General features: G+C 40.4%; 1 protein-coding gene across 1 annotated transcript in view; it reads right to left on the bottom strand.

Moving 5' to 3' along the window:
• Positions 1-16,207, bottom strand: part of p2rx3b (purinergic receptor P2X, ligand-gated ion channel, 3b) — a 36,292-nt gene extending 20,085 nt beyond the window's left edge. The window contains exons 1-5 of the mRNA XM_031314459.2: positions 15,626-16,207; positions 4,615-4,750; positions 4,442-4,513; positions 1,549-1,618; positions 1,284-1,377 (exon numbers count right to left, since the gene is read on the bottom strand). Of these exons, the coding sequence (XP_031170319.1) occupies positions 1,284-1,377; positions 1,549-1,618; positions 4,442-4,513; positions 4,615-4,750; positions 15,626-15,747 (494 nt within the window). The 5' untranslated portion in view covers positions 15,748-16,207. The remainder of the gene's footprint in view (positions 1-1,283; positions 1,378-1,548; positions 1,619-4,441; positions 4,514-4,614; positions 4,751-15,625) is intronic.
• Between the last annotated feature and the right edge of the window lie 413 nt (positions 16,208-16,620).

Raw genomic sequence — 16,620 nt, 5'->3', positions numbered from 1 at the left:
GCGAATGCTTTCGGCTCGCCATTAATATCATATCGCAGCAAACGCTGTCTGTTTTGAAAACTGTAATCACACTTGAAACCACAAACAAACTGCAGAGCCGACGTAGTTCTCCTGCACCTCGGCACGCGCACGTGTCTGTGTGTCTGTGTCGAAGCTCCGCTGTCTGTCAATATGCAGATTTTTTTTGACCCAACGTAGTTCTGCAAAGTGCTATGGGAAACCCTGCTATTTTTAGATTTACACGAGAGTGACGCTCATAGACAGTTAAAGAAACGCGACGCATCAACGCAAATTATTTGTCGCATTTACGTAATCGATGACGTCGACTACGTCAACGAATCGTCCCAGCCCTAATTCCTAGGGAGAAGAAGAGTAGACAATGTCCTCTTGTCCCTAGCTGAAGAGACACCCAAGGGTGGAGCCTCCACTCCCATGTGTGCGGTCCCCCTCACAACACGATGTCTGCTGCTGAGTTAGCAGCCCGGCATATGTACTGCTATGAGCGAGCAGAAGAGGGGATGTGCTCACAACTACAGCCTGGTTGCCAGTTTGCACATTGGCTGCCACCACTGTGCTGTCGATCTTGACAAAGACGATGACCTCTCAGTTCAGGGCAAGATCTGGCGGAGTGCTAGGTGAACAGATATAGCTCCAGGGCAGAGATATGCTGAGTCACCTAGAGGCTGTACCAACGGCCACTGACCCCGCGGCCTTTGTGGACAGCACCCCACATCTTTGGAGACCAGCTGGTGGTAAACCACTGGTTGCAGCGCACTTCTTTGCGACGCAAGCAATACGCCGGTAAAGGGAGACACACGGGAGGACAAGCAGCCGCTGCAACCGGACTCCCGAAGACAGTCAAAACTGTTGTCACGTAGGCTACTTTGTTTGCAACACGGGAACAACAATTCACGGAGGCTGCTCACAGACAGGCTCCTAACTCAACAGGTAAGCAAATTCACCGTTGCAACCCACACTTTCTGTTTTTCTCTATGAGATTGTCTGCACACACGTAACCATACTCCTCAGGTGGAGATCAAACAATCAATGATTCCACGCCAGCACAGGTGCTTTATAGGAAATAGCATAGGGCCTGGCAAGCTGGTGTGTCTTAAAGAAGTATTCACATACCTGACCTCAGGGGGATCATCCCCGTACATATGGAATATGTAATGGTGGAGAGATAGTCTCGATACGATAGAGAACACTGACAGTGATGCCTTGTAAAAAGCTCTGTGAAGTCTTGTAAAAAGCTCTCTATCACATGCACAGTATCATCTTACGTTTTGATGGTGTCGATCTCGGCAGGACACCATCCTCTTATCTCACACCGCTTGTCAATGGTCTTAAAAGGAACACATTTCCCTGTCAGAATTCCTAAGCAGGAAAAGAAAAGCTTATATGCAAACTGCAAAACCCCTCAAAAATGTAGGTTCTAACTGATTCAACAAATATGCAATACATATAATAATAGTAATAATCATGAATACAAATTCATCAAATACTGATATAATAAGAGAAGAAAAAGAAACAGATAGAAGATCTCACCATAACCTCCTGGCTTGTTAAGGTGCCTTGTGCAGTTACTGTCGTGGGTACAAATAAACTTATTCTCACTCTGGGTAACACACACACACACACACACACACACACACACACACACACACACACACACACACACACACACACACGTGTAATGTTAAACGGGGCGTTGTAGGGACAAACCCGCTGAGAATCATCAAAGACCAAAAACAGAGCTAACAGAGAGTAAATCTGCATCCATTAGGCCAGCAGAAAATGACTCGCATTGAATGCCAATGTTGCTCAGTGTCTAAATTTACAGCTCAAACTTAGTTCATAAATTTGCTCCTTTTTCGGCTGTTCAAGGTGAAGGAGCTCCGCAGACCCGCATTTAACTCGTTTTTTTGGCCTTTTTGAAGCTAGTTTCCGTGCCATGTCATCTTTAACTTAACCGATATTTTTTGTATGTGTGTGTGTATTTTTAAGTTAAATGATCAAGGGAATGGCTTTCTTTTTTTGATATGTAGCTAGGCCAGTGAATAAACGATGTTAGCTAGTTATGTGGGTCATCATTGGGTTGGACCTGTTAGCAGGAACAGCTGGTTAGCACGGCAGCTAGCTAGCTGGTTGAGGATAATTTTATTTATCACTCATTTAAAACAGAAAGGCAATACATACACATGCGTTGGTGAGGATTACTCTGCAGATGGTGAATGTGAGAACACAAACAAACGAAAACGTACGCGTTTAGTTTGCCGTCCGTCTACAGCATAGCTCTTTATCTTAATTCGTAAATCTGTCCCGTTCCAGCTGATAAACAAATACATCCATCCATCAGGGAGGTACATTATACTAAACGGCTCCATAGTATCTCTTTAGATCAATTTAATACGCTTATATGGTCCGAACAACGACGATCCAGATTTTTTCCAGAACCTATTTTTCACCCCTTCATCCTAACCTGGACATTTTATTATTGGTGGGGATTTTAATTGTGTACCCAGACCCTTTACAGGACCGCTCTACTGGCAGTGACACTTCACACCAACAAACAAGAAAGATTATTCAAAAATGTATGACTGATTTGAATTTGACTGAAATTTGGCGAGATCTTAATCCCAATAAAAATGACTATTCATGCTTTTCAAATACATATGACGTACCCTAGAATAGATTACTTTTTAATTTCTAAAGATTTACTACTAAATATTGATAAGTGTTGGTATGATGGTATTTTATTGTCAGACCATGCACCAATTTCATTAATAGTGCAAGTACTGAATAAGATTTTTTCCCCACCTAGATTTCATTTCCAATCTAAATGGCTGCAGTACCCAGAGTTTGTGGAATTTCTAGATGGGAAAATAGATGAATATTTCTCCTTTAACACTAACCAAACCAGTGCCTCAATAAAATGGGAAGGGCGCATATAAGGGGTGAGATAATCAGTATACATATTCATTCTGAATTATATTTTGAAAGGCTGAACACTTAAAAAGAAAGTTAGAGATCTAAAACGAGAATTGCACCACAGTGATTTACCATAAAAACAACAAGAGCTTCTCTACCTGAAATCCCAATACAACGAGATAACTACGTATTAAATTGCCTCCAATCTGGTATGGTTAAAACAATCATATTGCGACCAAGGTGAAAAACCAGGAAAGCTTTTAGTATGGAGAATAAAAAAGATACAGACAAATAGAGCAATTAACTCCATTACACTAGAAGACGGGAGAACTGCCATAGACCCAGTTGAAATAAATGCACAAATTACTACGAAGATCTATATAAATCTGAATATGAAATGACTCAGGAAAAGAAGATACATTTTTAGACCAACTCCAATTTGCAACTTTACCTGATGAGGCTAAAACCGGGTAAAAGGCTTTAAACAATGAATAATGAAAAGGCACCGGGGCCTGATGGCCTACCAATAGAAATGCATAAAAAGTTTTCAAATAAACTGCTACCACATCTTCTCGAAATGTTTAACGAATCCTATGGTAAAGGAACACTGCCTCCATCCTTCAGATCAGCTGTTATCTCCTTGCTGTCTATCTCCCTCAGATAGAACGTCCTGTCATCCTATATGGGGCAGCTGTGGCTCAGTGGTAGAGCGGTTGCCTGCCTTTTGGAAGGTTGGTGGTTTGATCCCTGGCCCTGCAGTCCCATGTCGAAGTGTCCTTGGGCAAGACACTGAACCCTGATGCTGCGCATCGGAGTGTAAATGTTTTTAAGCAGGTGGCACCTTGTACGGCAGCCTCGGCCACAGTGTATGAATGTGTGTGAATGGTGAATGGTTCCTGTACTATGTAAAAGAACTTTGAGTAGTCGTTAAGACTAGAAAAGCGCTATATAAATACACTCCATTTACATTTATATCCCTACTGTCATGTGATACAAAAATACTGTGTAAGGCACTGGCGAGGCGATTAGAAAAATATGTCCCTCACTTAATTACTGGTGATCAAAACGGATTTGTACAGGGCAGACAAGCCTTTCATAATATTCACAGATTGTTAAATATTTTGTATGCTAAACATAACGCGTCACCACGCAATCCTGTCATTAGATGCCGAAAAGGCCTTTGACAGGGTGGAATGGAGATACTGTACCTTTTTAATACTCTAAAAAGATTTCTTAAATGGATTGAATTATTATACATGGATCCAATAGCACAAATTATAACAAACAATCAAACTTTAAAGCCCTTTAAATTATCTAGATCAACACGCCAGGGATGCCCATTGTCCCCTTTACTCTTTTTGTTTGCTGTCGTGAATCGCCGCTTATGGCTATATTTTTTTCAGAATGCATCTTAATGCTGATGAACCAGTTGTAATAATGGTAGAAATATTAATAATGGTGAGGCACTAATAAAGGTAGTATTGTAGTAATGGTAGTGACAGTAGCTGACCTCAGGACAGTATCCTTGGACTTGGTTCTCTGTAGTGATCATTTTGGTGATGATGCAGAAGACTGAAGCTCCCTGTGGAAAACACATAGCACATCACCATCACTGTATCTTACACTGTATCTTACTATCACTCATCCATCCATCTATCGATTCATCCAACTATCCGTCCATACCTGTGTAGGAGTGACGTAGTCTGCAACATCCATCACCTTGTTATTGTAGATTCCAAAACCTTTGACCTTGGTCATCACTGAGGATTCAATAGCCGTGTCTCTCACCTGGTAGGCCTTCTCATTGACAAACACCCACCTGAAGCGCACACACACACACACACACACACACACACACACACACACACACACACACACACACACAAATAACACACTGAGCTAAAACTGAAACGTTAGGCCTGTGCACTTGTTCTGAACAAGAACAGAAAAGGTATTGCTTCTCTCAGGGGGGGGGAGGGGCGAGCGACATGCAGCAAAGGGCCGCGGATCGGATTCAAACGTGGTATTTTTTTTTTTACAGGGTGGTAGGGGAAGACTCATGAATATTCATTAGGGAAGTCATCCCTGATTGGTTCGTCCTGACATTCTTACCCTAACCATAACCAATCCCACTCCTCTTGCCTAAACCTAACCAACCCAACCAGAGCAGGCAACGAGTACTAGCCATTCAGAGGGAGAGTAGGGCGGGTTCTTCCCCTACCACCCTGCAAAAAAAACATTCTACACTCTAAAAGTCTGGGTGAGCTAGAGGTTGCCCCTCTCAGACCTCATTCTAAGACGCAGTGGAGCCAGTGGAGTTATTCACTGTGAAGTAGCTAATAGGCTATAAGCTGTAGCTGCTGTCTGACTGCTCACTGTTGTCGCCTGCTCTTTACTTAACAAGCAGTGATCTGAAAGGAGCTTTGGTGGTTTAAAGATTTTAATGTTCATTTTTGTATGGCAGCTACCAGCTGGCTGGGAGCTATTTTTTTATTTGCTCTGGCAGATGCATCTGCTCCAGGCCCCCAGGAAATGCACCGGGCTTTGCAGCAAATTTAACATAACGGCCAAACAGTGGAATTTCAACTCCCGGCCCAGCACGTGATACCTTCTGATCCAAAGTAAGTACTAAGTAAGTAAGTAAAGTACTTTTTTCCCATAGACTTACATGGCGAAAGACACGTAATTTTTTTTTTGGATCATTTTTTTTGAGTGTTACAACCCCCCCCCAAAATTACTCGTTACTATCAGAATTTGATCCATTCGGTCCGATATAATTTGGAAAGTCTAGAAGAGCCCCACGATTAAATCATTTATTCCCCATTCAAGATAGCAGAGCACTAAACTGGAAGAAGCCTGCTCGGTCGGCGGAGGTCTCCAGTGCATCTTCTCTATGGGCTGCACAGTGTGGAATCGGAGGAATAGGCTAAAAACACTCTGTGCTGTCTTCACAGGCAAATGACAAATAGCCCAGTGTCCCGCTGTGAAACACCAGACACAGGAGAACTGCAATAGGCCTGTTGGGAATTAGGACGGTACAGATTCAATTATTAGCAATTATCAAAGATATTTTATCAATATTAATGAAGTTATGAATATGTGTATTAATAACTTTATCAAATTGACAAATAATCGAAAAGGGCACCACCCTGGAATCAGGGGCCAATAACTGAACTGTGAATACAGTCTCAAAAATGGTGTTCTCTTAAAAATACAGATATTGATTAATTTAATAGTATATATAATATTTATAAATGTGTGTATGTGTGTGTGTGTGTGTGTGTGTGTGTGTGTGTGTGTGCGTGTGTGTGTGTGTGTGTGTGTGCGTGTGTGTGTGTGTGTGTGTGTGTGTGTGTGTGTGTGAGTGAGGAAGAGAGCGAGAGAGAGAGAGAGGGGAAGGTGACGACGAGATCACGTAGGTAGCTAAGCCATGTGAGATCCAAGATGGCGGATGAAAAACTGCGAGATTTGAGGCTCTTTGTAGTTTTTACCACAAAATGGCTACTCAAGGAAAGGCACAAACTGGCTTTTTAACCAAGGGGGTAAGTGAACGTCTGGAAAGCGTAGGTCCTATGGCGCCATTTTGATGCTAACAAGCACTCACCCCCCCGTTAGCATTCCATTGACTGCCATTCATTTTGACGTCACTTTGACAGAGAATAACTTCACATCTGAAGCATTTAAAGACTTTATTTGTCCGTTGTTTATTTCTAAAGAAACACGACAATGTATAAAAGGCTCCATTACCTTGTACCTCACGTTATGGCTCCGTAGCAGACGTTTTTATAAAAATAGGCTAACGTTTGTGTCATAACCACGCGACTTACTGTCTCATAGTAGAGGAATTACCGTATAGTACAGGAGAAGCTCTCAGGCAGTTTTGTCTCACATTAGCTGTTTAAGATTAATTACTAATGTTAACTATCATTTTAGTGATCAATAATTAGCCTGTGTCTATGTTATCTCCTTACATATACCTACGCTCTCCGTCTCTGCTAGATTGGGAATGATTGAGATTTCTCTTGGCACAGCTACCAGAAGACTTCCAACTTTCAGACAGGTTGCTCACGTCACATCTACGTCTTCAAGCTCAGTTGGAGGCTGCTCAGTAACGCTCAGCGCTCACCGGAAAAGTACTTCTAATATCCTTCACTGGTCTCCGTCCAGAGACACGGGATCTGTTGGTCCATTATATATACTGTCTATGTTTTAACCCCAGGATGGCAGATAGTGAAACTTCGTTGCACTATCACGTCACTAGGGGGGACCGGTGACCGGTGTGTGTGTGTATGTGTCTGTCTGCGGTGTGTGTGTTAGGTTCGTGGTCAAAGAGGACAGAAAAGCACACTTTAGAGAAAGGAAAACACACCAAGATAACCAATCTCCTCGTTCACTCAGGCGGCCGACTCAACGTGGCGGTATGTCAGAGATCTGAGATTTTGACGAACGAGAGGAATGTTTATTATTCTACCTCTGGTGGCTAACATCTGACTTCTAGCGAGCAGTATATGTTAAATAATCTCTCTTTCAGTCTACTTAACCGGCAATTTCCACTGGATGCGTATCGGCTGCGGATCCGCTCCGGAACGTCGGCGGAGTCATTAGGTTTCCATTAAAGTCAATGTGTGTATTTCCACTGACTGCGGAACGGCTGCGGAACGGCTGCGGAACGGCTGCGGAACGGCTGCGGAACGGCTGCGTTCCGACTCCGGCACAGCTCCGGCGGTCCGCAGCCCTCCGGAGCAGATACGCAGAGCTTCTATTTTTGCTGGACGCCGGAGAGCTCCGCAGCAATTCAGCACACGGCAGATAGTGCGGGACAGGAAGTCGAGCACAGAAACAAAATAAAACATCCGGTTAATTTTCAAAATAAAATACACCGTGCTCACGGCGGATCATATTTCCCTGCACTACACCTTGAAAACACAGCACAGAGTTGTTTCCCCTCTACTCCTCTGGATGGAAACTAACTGGTGGTGGTTTTGTGGTTCTATTCTACGTGAATTCGCGAGATCTTTTGGGTCCTCGTGACTACAGCTGTCAGTCATGGCCGCAGCCGTGCCGCACCAAATCCGGACCTAGTGGGTATTGACGGACGGCGGAGCACGCCGCCGTTCCACAGCGGAGACGTTCCGCAGACGTTCTGCATCCAGTGGAAATCCGGAGTAAGAGCTCTGCTGCAGTGTTAAGTTGCCGCAATGCAGTGTTTCAACAGGATCCAGAAAGTGTTACAGGAACACCAAAATAGTTCACTCCAGCAAATGAAACTTTTTAATTAAATACAAACGTGCCAATCAGAAACCAGTGTTTTGGTTCAAACTTAACTTCTCATGTACGTGTGACTTTTCTTTATGAAGGGCCATCTAGGACATTGTTCACAATTACCTCACATATGGAGTTTTATTCCTATCTTTATTCAAGAGCACGTTCTTTCAATTTGAGAGCATTTCTCATTGATTTCACCTTTAGATTGTGTAATAATTTCGCTCAAAACCTCCCCCAACCAATAGAATGCCAGGTGTAGTGTTGACCAATGAAATGATCCCTGCCCCGCTACTCTGTAACCAAGTTTATTTACCCCTGCCGTTCAATGCTTTATGATAAGTACATATTTCAACAATGTGCCCAGAATGATCGACACACTTTCACCTGCACCAACCAGCAAACGGGAGAAAGGTTTGAAGCAGGACATATCAAGTTATGTTCACAATTATGAGGGTGAGTAACATAAATTAAGCATATAGCATATGGCACTAGCATAAAGCCTAGCTTGATGTCTGTAAACAAATAGTTTGTCTTTGTAGACTTTAGCTAGATTGAACGATAGATGACAGACAGTATTTGTATATTTAATGGCCGCACTTTGTATTTTTTCTTGTTTGGTTAACCCTGGGGATTTGGCTAATTTTAGACCTGTTGGAGCCTATAGTAAAAGTTAAACCGTAATATAACTGAAAGAGGACAAGAAACTGGATTGTTTGTGGTGGTTTTTGCATCACTGCTGTGTGTTTATCCGTAATTGTTCTTCATTCATATAACATTAGAATTTAATGAATTCATATCAGTCTGTATAAAAAGTATGTACAATTTCATTACTATAACACTATTTAAATTAGCACAGTTATCTAGTATTTTTTACCCCAATGATATCAATACAAAGAAAACTGAACAGAAAAGAACAAGTATTTTGTTTCAGTTTCTCTTCTTCCAGGTGGGACTGAAGTACCCCTGTTGAGCTGCATCACAGCTGCACTGTGTGCATGGACCAGTGTTGTACAACCACTGTGTTGTTCCAGTCAGCACATTCCTCCCAACTTAAACTACAGTGGTTCCCCCAGTATTCACCTGTGCAGAGGGCAGGCAGCAGTGGCATGAACTAAGAACCAGGACAAGTCTGAGAAGAATGTCATTGTACTGTAATTCAAATACTACAACTACACACACATCATGTTACATACACGCATCATTTCTTCATCTTGCTTTAATTCACAGGGTGACAAACCAGGCCCGGTAGAGAAAATTACTGTGATGTCCACAAAACCAAAGCAGAAAAGGTAAGGTAAAAGATTAGTAATTATGTTAAAGTAAGATATGTACACAGAATATCTTATCTGTTGATGTCTATGAATGTTGCCTCAAATAGGAGCACACTATACAAAGACAACAGTGGAGAGTTGCTGGATCTGTCTATCCTCAAAGTGCCAGAGATCTACAAGGACTTCACCCCCATTTCTGCACCATGGGTATCCTTGCAGGTTGTTAAATGGCTTTAATTGACCTTGTCAAAACAAGCGAGTAATTCATAACAAATGTATATGCCCAGCAGTACACTTTGCCTGTAGGAATTACTGTAGCAGGAACACTGACATTGGCAAACAGATGACCAATGTACAGGGGAGTTGGTGAGCATGGTTATGATATGAACTCAAATAAAGATAAGCCTATTTTTCACAAGAGGGGAAATTCAGGTATTGCCACACAAAATAAGAATTATTAAATTAAATAGGAGGTATATACCATTAGTATAAGAGAAGAAAATAAATTAACTATACAAGAGCAATTAACGCAAAGTTAAAGTTATGAGGTAGTGGCAAGTTAAAGTGAGCAGCAGTGTGACTTTTAGCTTTAATGGTTGGTGATATGACACTGAAGCCATAATGCAGCAGCTCAACAGTGGTGGAGTCCTTCAGCCACATCTGGAAGAAAAGAAAGTGAAACAAAATACTTGTTTTTTTCTGTGTTCATTTAAAAAATAACTACATGTATAACCGAAGCATTGAGAACTTTGTAAGCCTGCCTGTATAGTGAATGGTACTGTCTTTTTAAACTATCTTTTTAATAAACTGTCTGTACACTTACAAAGTTCTCAATGCTTCGGTTTACATGTAGGGACCCTCATTATGCTACCGTTGAAGTGTGGTGATATTTTGAGCCTCGTTAGTGGTATAGAAATAGCGATTTCTTTTTACTTTTGCGTGCCCTGACGACTAGCGTTATAAGCTAATTAGCGGTTTGCGCTAAAACTGGTCACATTCGATTAGCATGAAAACTTATCCCAGAGAACGGTCGACTTGGTACACGTGTTATTAACCCCTAGATTCATTTTGCACCAGATTTATCCTTTAAGGAGCAAATAAAAAGGCATATATTCATTTCAAGATCTGTTTTTATTTTAGTAACGTGAAATTTACTTATGTTACGTTATGTTTTACACAGACTGACTTGAATTCATTTATTTTCATACTAATGTTATATGAATGAAAAACAATAACAGATAAACACACAGCAGTGATGCAAAACCCAACACAAACAATCTAGTTTATTGTCCTCTTTCAGTTATATTACAGTATAAGTTTTACTATAGGCTCCAACTGGTCTGAAATTAGCCAAATCCCCAGGGATAACCAAACGGGAAAAAATACAAAGTGGGGTCATTAAATATACACATACTGTCCGTCATATGTTGTTCAATCTAGCTAAATTTTACAAAGAAAAACTATTCGTTTACAGACATCAAGCTAGGCTATATGCTAGCACCATGTTATATGCTTAATTTATGTTACTCAATTCAATTCAATTCAATTTTATTTATAGTATCAAATCATAATGAGAGTTATCTCAGGACACTTTACAGATCTAGACCTACAGAGTAGGTCTAGACCACACTCTATAATTTACATAGACCCAACAATTCCAGTAATTCCACCAAGAGCATGCATAAGTGGGTAAATGCGACAGTGGCGAGGAAAAACTCCCTTTAGGAAGAAACCTCGGACAGACCCAGGCTCTTGGTAGGCAATGTCTGACGGTGCGTTGGGGGGTGTGATTGACAATGGTAATAATAGTCATAATAAAGATAATGACTAGAAATAGTAGTTGTAGTGGTTCATAGTGTTGCAGGGCACTGCAGGGCGCTACAAGGCGTAGCAGGGCACAGCAGGGCGTGGCAGGACGTAACACGTCGTAGCTGGGCATTGCAGAGCTTAGCAGGATGTAATAGGGCACAGCAGGGCGTAGAGCAGGACCACGGCGACAGCTGCCACCATGATTTAGGTGCCATCCTGGTCCAAGGAAACATGCTGGGTGAAACATGCTGGGCGAAACATGCTGGGCGAAACATGCTGGGCAAAAAGAAAACTCACCCTCATAATTGTGAATGTAACTTGACTTCAAACCTTTCTCCCGTTTGCTGGTTGGTGCAGGTGAAAGTGTGTTGAGCATTCTGTGCACATTGTTGACATATATACTTATCATAAAGCATTGAACGGCGGGGGTAGATAAACCTGGTTACAGAGTAGCCAACCGCAAGGGACATTCTAACTTAAAGCTAATGCACCTTTAATGGGGCAGGGATAATTTCATTGGTCAACACTACACCTGGCATTCTATTGGTTGGGGTATTTTGACAGGGTTGTAACACAAAAAAATCCGAGAGAGGAGAAGGGCTGAAGCTGAGAGCAGGAAATCTGTCCAAGCAACAACATATCTGAGTCCAAGCATAACGTTTGAGCAGAAGCACAGCGAATCCAAGCTCGAGCAGTGGCTATTTGATTGTGAGAGCAAGGTTTTGAGCAAAATTATCATTATTAGCGTCACTAATTACCTTTTAAAAAAGTCTAATAAGATCTAACAAGATCTGACAGAGGGAAACAAGGATGGATCCCACCAAAGAATTTCTAATTAGGGAAGAAGTTCCACTCTCTCGTTACTTCCGGCTTCAACTGGTTGCAGTTCCAGCAGAGTTCCATATAGGGGGCGCTCACAGGCCAGTGCAGAATGAATGGGACTCTATGGAGCTATACCCCTCAAAATCCACTTTTCTCAGGATATCATTTTTTGTCTAGTAATTTGAATGTTGCATTTGAAAGGGGAGGCTAAGAAAATACACACTGCTGGGTGTTAGATTTTTTAAAGTGTTTTTTTTGTTCTAAAAGGCCTTTTAAAATGTCAATGACGTCATACACATATACGGCCAGAGATACTGCTTTACGGCAAGCTCTGAGTCACTTCCTTTGTTCTCTAAGAAGCATCGACAACACAGCTGACAGGTTAGACTCCCTGTTAATACTACACAGCTGACAGGTAAGTCAATACACGTGCTAGAAAGAGGTTTGCTAATGTTTTAAAGACCACGCCGAAATATTCACTCTGACATTCTGGTTCTGCTTCGGATGCCGTCAAGTGGGATCTCCAATCGTAATCAGTCCTTCACTGACCAATCAGCATTCATTAGCAGAATGCTAGCGTGTTATGGGCAACAACGACTCAATCTGTAAGAAATCGAAAGGACGTAAGTACTCGTTCATTCAACTTTCGACCTATAATCCATGTTGAACTTACAAAAACTACAATCGAATCTGAGATTCCTCTCCGTAGACGGGCTTTGATCCCACTTTAGATTACTGTATGGTTTTGTTGTAATTTGTTTCAAATTACCTTCTAATAAAGTCTAATAAGATCATTCAGTGAAAAATAACGTTGGATCTCACTTTAGATTACAGTACTGTTCTGGTCTAATATGATGCTAATTACCCATTAATAAGGATGTAACTGCTTAAATAAAGATACAATGTCCTGGCAGCTTTCATGTTACTGTGGTCCTATAGTGACATGCATTAAATGTTATGATGTCTTAAAGTGCCCATATTATGAAAAAAATCACTTTTTCTGGGATTTGGGGTGTTATTTTGTGTCTCTGGTGCTTCCAAACGCATACAAACTTTGAAAAAAAAAACATCCATGCTGTTTAGAGTGAGATACGGTTTCTGAATGTGTCCTGCCTTCAGTCTCTGGGTGAGCTGGTCAAAATCTGCACGGCATTCTACGTCACTAGCCGAGATGAGGGGCCTAGGGGGCTAACCGTTAGCATGCTAGTGCTAGCATGCTAGCTCGTTCTCAATGGCAAAACACTGCTACAACACACACAAATTCACCCTAATCTACAAAATAAATTGTATAGAACTACTTCCATGTCCCTGTTCTGCAGGCATTCCACGCAAAGTTAAAAGTGTGCCCTCGTTTAGAAGAAGTCTCCCGGCTAATCCTGCCTTGTACAGGCCGAAGTTGGAGAAACAGCTAGCTAGCTCATGTAATCCTTACCTAGCTACTGAGCATGTGCGACTGCCAACAAAGATGTTACAGCAGTGAGAGGTCTCACTCTGTAGCTAAAACAGAGACCTGAACACAGGGTGAAAAGAGGAGCTGCAGCAATGTGCAGTACAACAAAAATATGGTGTTTTTTGAAAATTAAACCATGTAAACCTATTCTGATACAATCTCAAATTACAATTATGAACCTGAAAATGAGCATAATATGGCCACTTTAAGTGGTATGGGAGTAGAGCATCGATGAGGCATGTATATATACTAAATACCTAACGGTAGTTTTCTTCTAATAAGCAACAAATGACACTAAAAGGCTATGCCCAATATTTGGTTTCTAATTAGAGTGTCATTTGGTACAACTGTGACTAAGTTAGTATATTTGGGGTTTAATATGGCAATATACACAGTTTTTAATTACAGCATAATTTAGCTGTATGGTGTTGCTGTCTAACGTTACTGTAATCAGGGTATAACTGTGTTTGTTTTCTGTCTAACAAAGATCACGGTAGTTTAGTTTTAATTTGATACAAAGTAGAGCTTATTACGTCTTATTAATGAACTCATTACAGCATAATTTCGGTGTATGGTGTCTAATGGCTAGGCTTGTGTTGGCCTGAACAAAGAGTGGACACTCTTTGCAGCGACCCAGTCTGACCTCACACATTGCTTTGTTGCTAATTTGATTTGTTGAATGTTAGCAAAGTGGTAGGTTCAGGAAGAGTCTTTTCAGTCTTAGTGCATATATGGGCAGCAGATGCAAAATGTGAGCACTCCTTCTAAAAATGCAACTCTCCAAAGCAAGTATGGCAGAATTATTGTCCTTCAGAAATGACATTGCGTACATGACTGAATAGAAATCCCGATCTTTTACCAATTCATTTTGTAGCCCTAGCTAAGAGCAAAGTAAAGTTCTCAACAGTTCACTTTTCTGTTGTGCTTCACTCACCAACATAACAAACCGTTGATCTAATATGGGGCGTGCTTGAGACGATAACGAAAAAGGAGCACCGTTCAAAAGGACATACAAAAGGTAAAATAAAAAAAAAAAATAATAATAATAATAATAAAAATAATAATAATATAGTATTAATAATAATAATAATAATAATAATATATTATTATATATTATTATATTATAAATAGTGTTCAAATGTTTAATATAGAATATATTAAACATGGGCACTTTATAATATATATATAGAATATAGAATAATATATAGAATTATATTTAAAAATAGAAAAGAAAATGTTTTTGACAGTAGGGCATTTCTAAGTCTCTTTTTGTAAACAGACAATGACACAGAGGAATCCAATTAAATGTACATTCTTTTTTTCATTCCACAAGATAGCTCCACGAAATCTGATAGAAAACTATCCATGGGATTTAATAAATCAGTACAACTACAGCTGCTGGCTTTTGAAATGTATTTGTAATTAAATGTACCAGGTTATTTAATATAAAACCATAAGTGGAAGGTAACCATTGTTTAATCTTTGTGTCCGTGTGCGTGTGTAATGCCGGTACCGAATCACAAATATCACTACTTATATCAAAAAAGTACAAATTGCCAAAAGAAAACAAAAGAAAACACACGTGTTGTGGACAAAGATGCAATTTTTGTGAAAAATTACACGTTGTGCTTAAATGTAACACGTACAGTCAGAGACTCTAAAGGATATTTGACAGATGGCAAGATTTATACACGTTTGCATATCTATAGAACAGGAGAAGTTGCATGTATATATGCCAACCTGAACTTCAATTTATTTAAATGAATTATAATTTGATAATAATTTGAATGATTCACTAGACCTAACCTAAAAACCCCACCAATGACTGGTTGACAATTTTTTTTTTTTAATTCATGTTTTTTTTCAACATTAGTTTCTCGTAAATAGTAACAAGTGTCAATTAATCAGGGCAGGTGCCTAATAATCAATGCCTAATCCATTAACCAATGCCTTATACATTACATGAAATATAAAAAATAAAATTTCTGTAACTGGCAGCTGCTGTTGTTTCATTCAACCAGACCAAAGTAAATACTGCATAATCCTAAAATACACCAGAATGAAGGGAAATACTCACCCAATGAAGTAAGTAATGATGAGGAGTTGGACGACACGGTTGATGATGCCGATGGTCCAGCTCTTCACTACCACGGACTTGGTAGTTTCATAGGTCAAGAAGTCTTTTATACAAGACCACATCCTAGCAGTATGTGTCAATATAATATAATATATGTAAATATAAAACAATATGTATTTGTGTATTTGGTAAGATTTAAAGGAATATAAAGAAAATGTATGGATTGTGAATATAAAGGCTGAAACTGAACTAAGCTGAATGCAGCTGTTAGTGTGTGTGCCTCAATTACAGATTTCAGTCCACAAATGCTGCTGACATCTTCATTATTATTTAATGTTGGAAAAAGAAAGAAATCAATATTTCAAGTCCAACACTGAGAGCAGTATCCAGATAGCCAAGAGCTGTATCTCTTCTTCACGGAAAAGGTAGAGCTGTAAAGAAATCCCTGTTGCTCAGTGACACCAGTCTTCAGTCCATGCTCTCTTCCTGTAACTTCATGTATTATGTCGACCAACTGGCCAACAAGTAGACAGCTTTCTCTTTCTCGTCTGTCTGTATCTCTCTCTTTACACACTCTGCCGATCTCTTTCTTCTTTCCTCTTTCTTGTTTATCTCTGACTCTGTGTTTCACCCCCTCGGTTACCTACACCCCTCCCTCTTTCTGTTCATTGCACCATGCAGTGAGTGGTTAAGCATTCTGGGTTCACAGTCAAGGGGGGGAAAACTAACAGGAACTGTTGAGTGTTGACTAAATGTAGGACAAAATCGTCTAAAATTTGCTTTCAGAGGTATTAAAATGAGCTTTTTTTGACATGCATTCATTGGTTCCCTGAAAAAATAGTTGTGACTTCAGTGATTTTTATCTAGAAGCACTCAATTGTTACTCATTGGGAACAATTTAAACAAAAAGATGCTGGCGCTCAGAAAACGATATATGGACACCCAGCCTTAGACTCATAGTGTCATAGTGCAGGGAGAGATTGAAAGTCCATTTG

Source organism: Sander lucioperca, chromosome 4 (genome assembly GCF_008315115.2).
Source record: "Sander lucioperca isolate FBNREF2018 chromosome 4, SLUC_FBN_1.2, whole genome shotgun sequence".
NCBI lineage: Eukaryota > Metazoa > Chordata > Actinopteri > Perciformes > Percidae > Sander > Sander lucioperca.
Note: the sequence above shows the minus strand (reverse complement) of the source record. Positions and strands in the feature narration are given on the sequence as shown.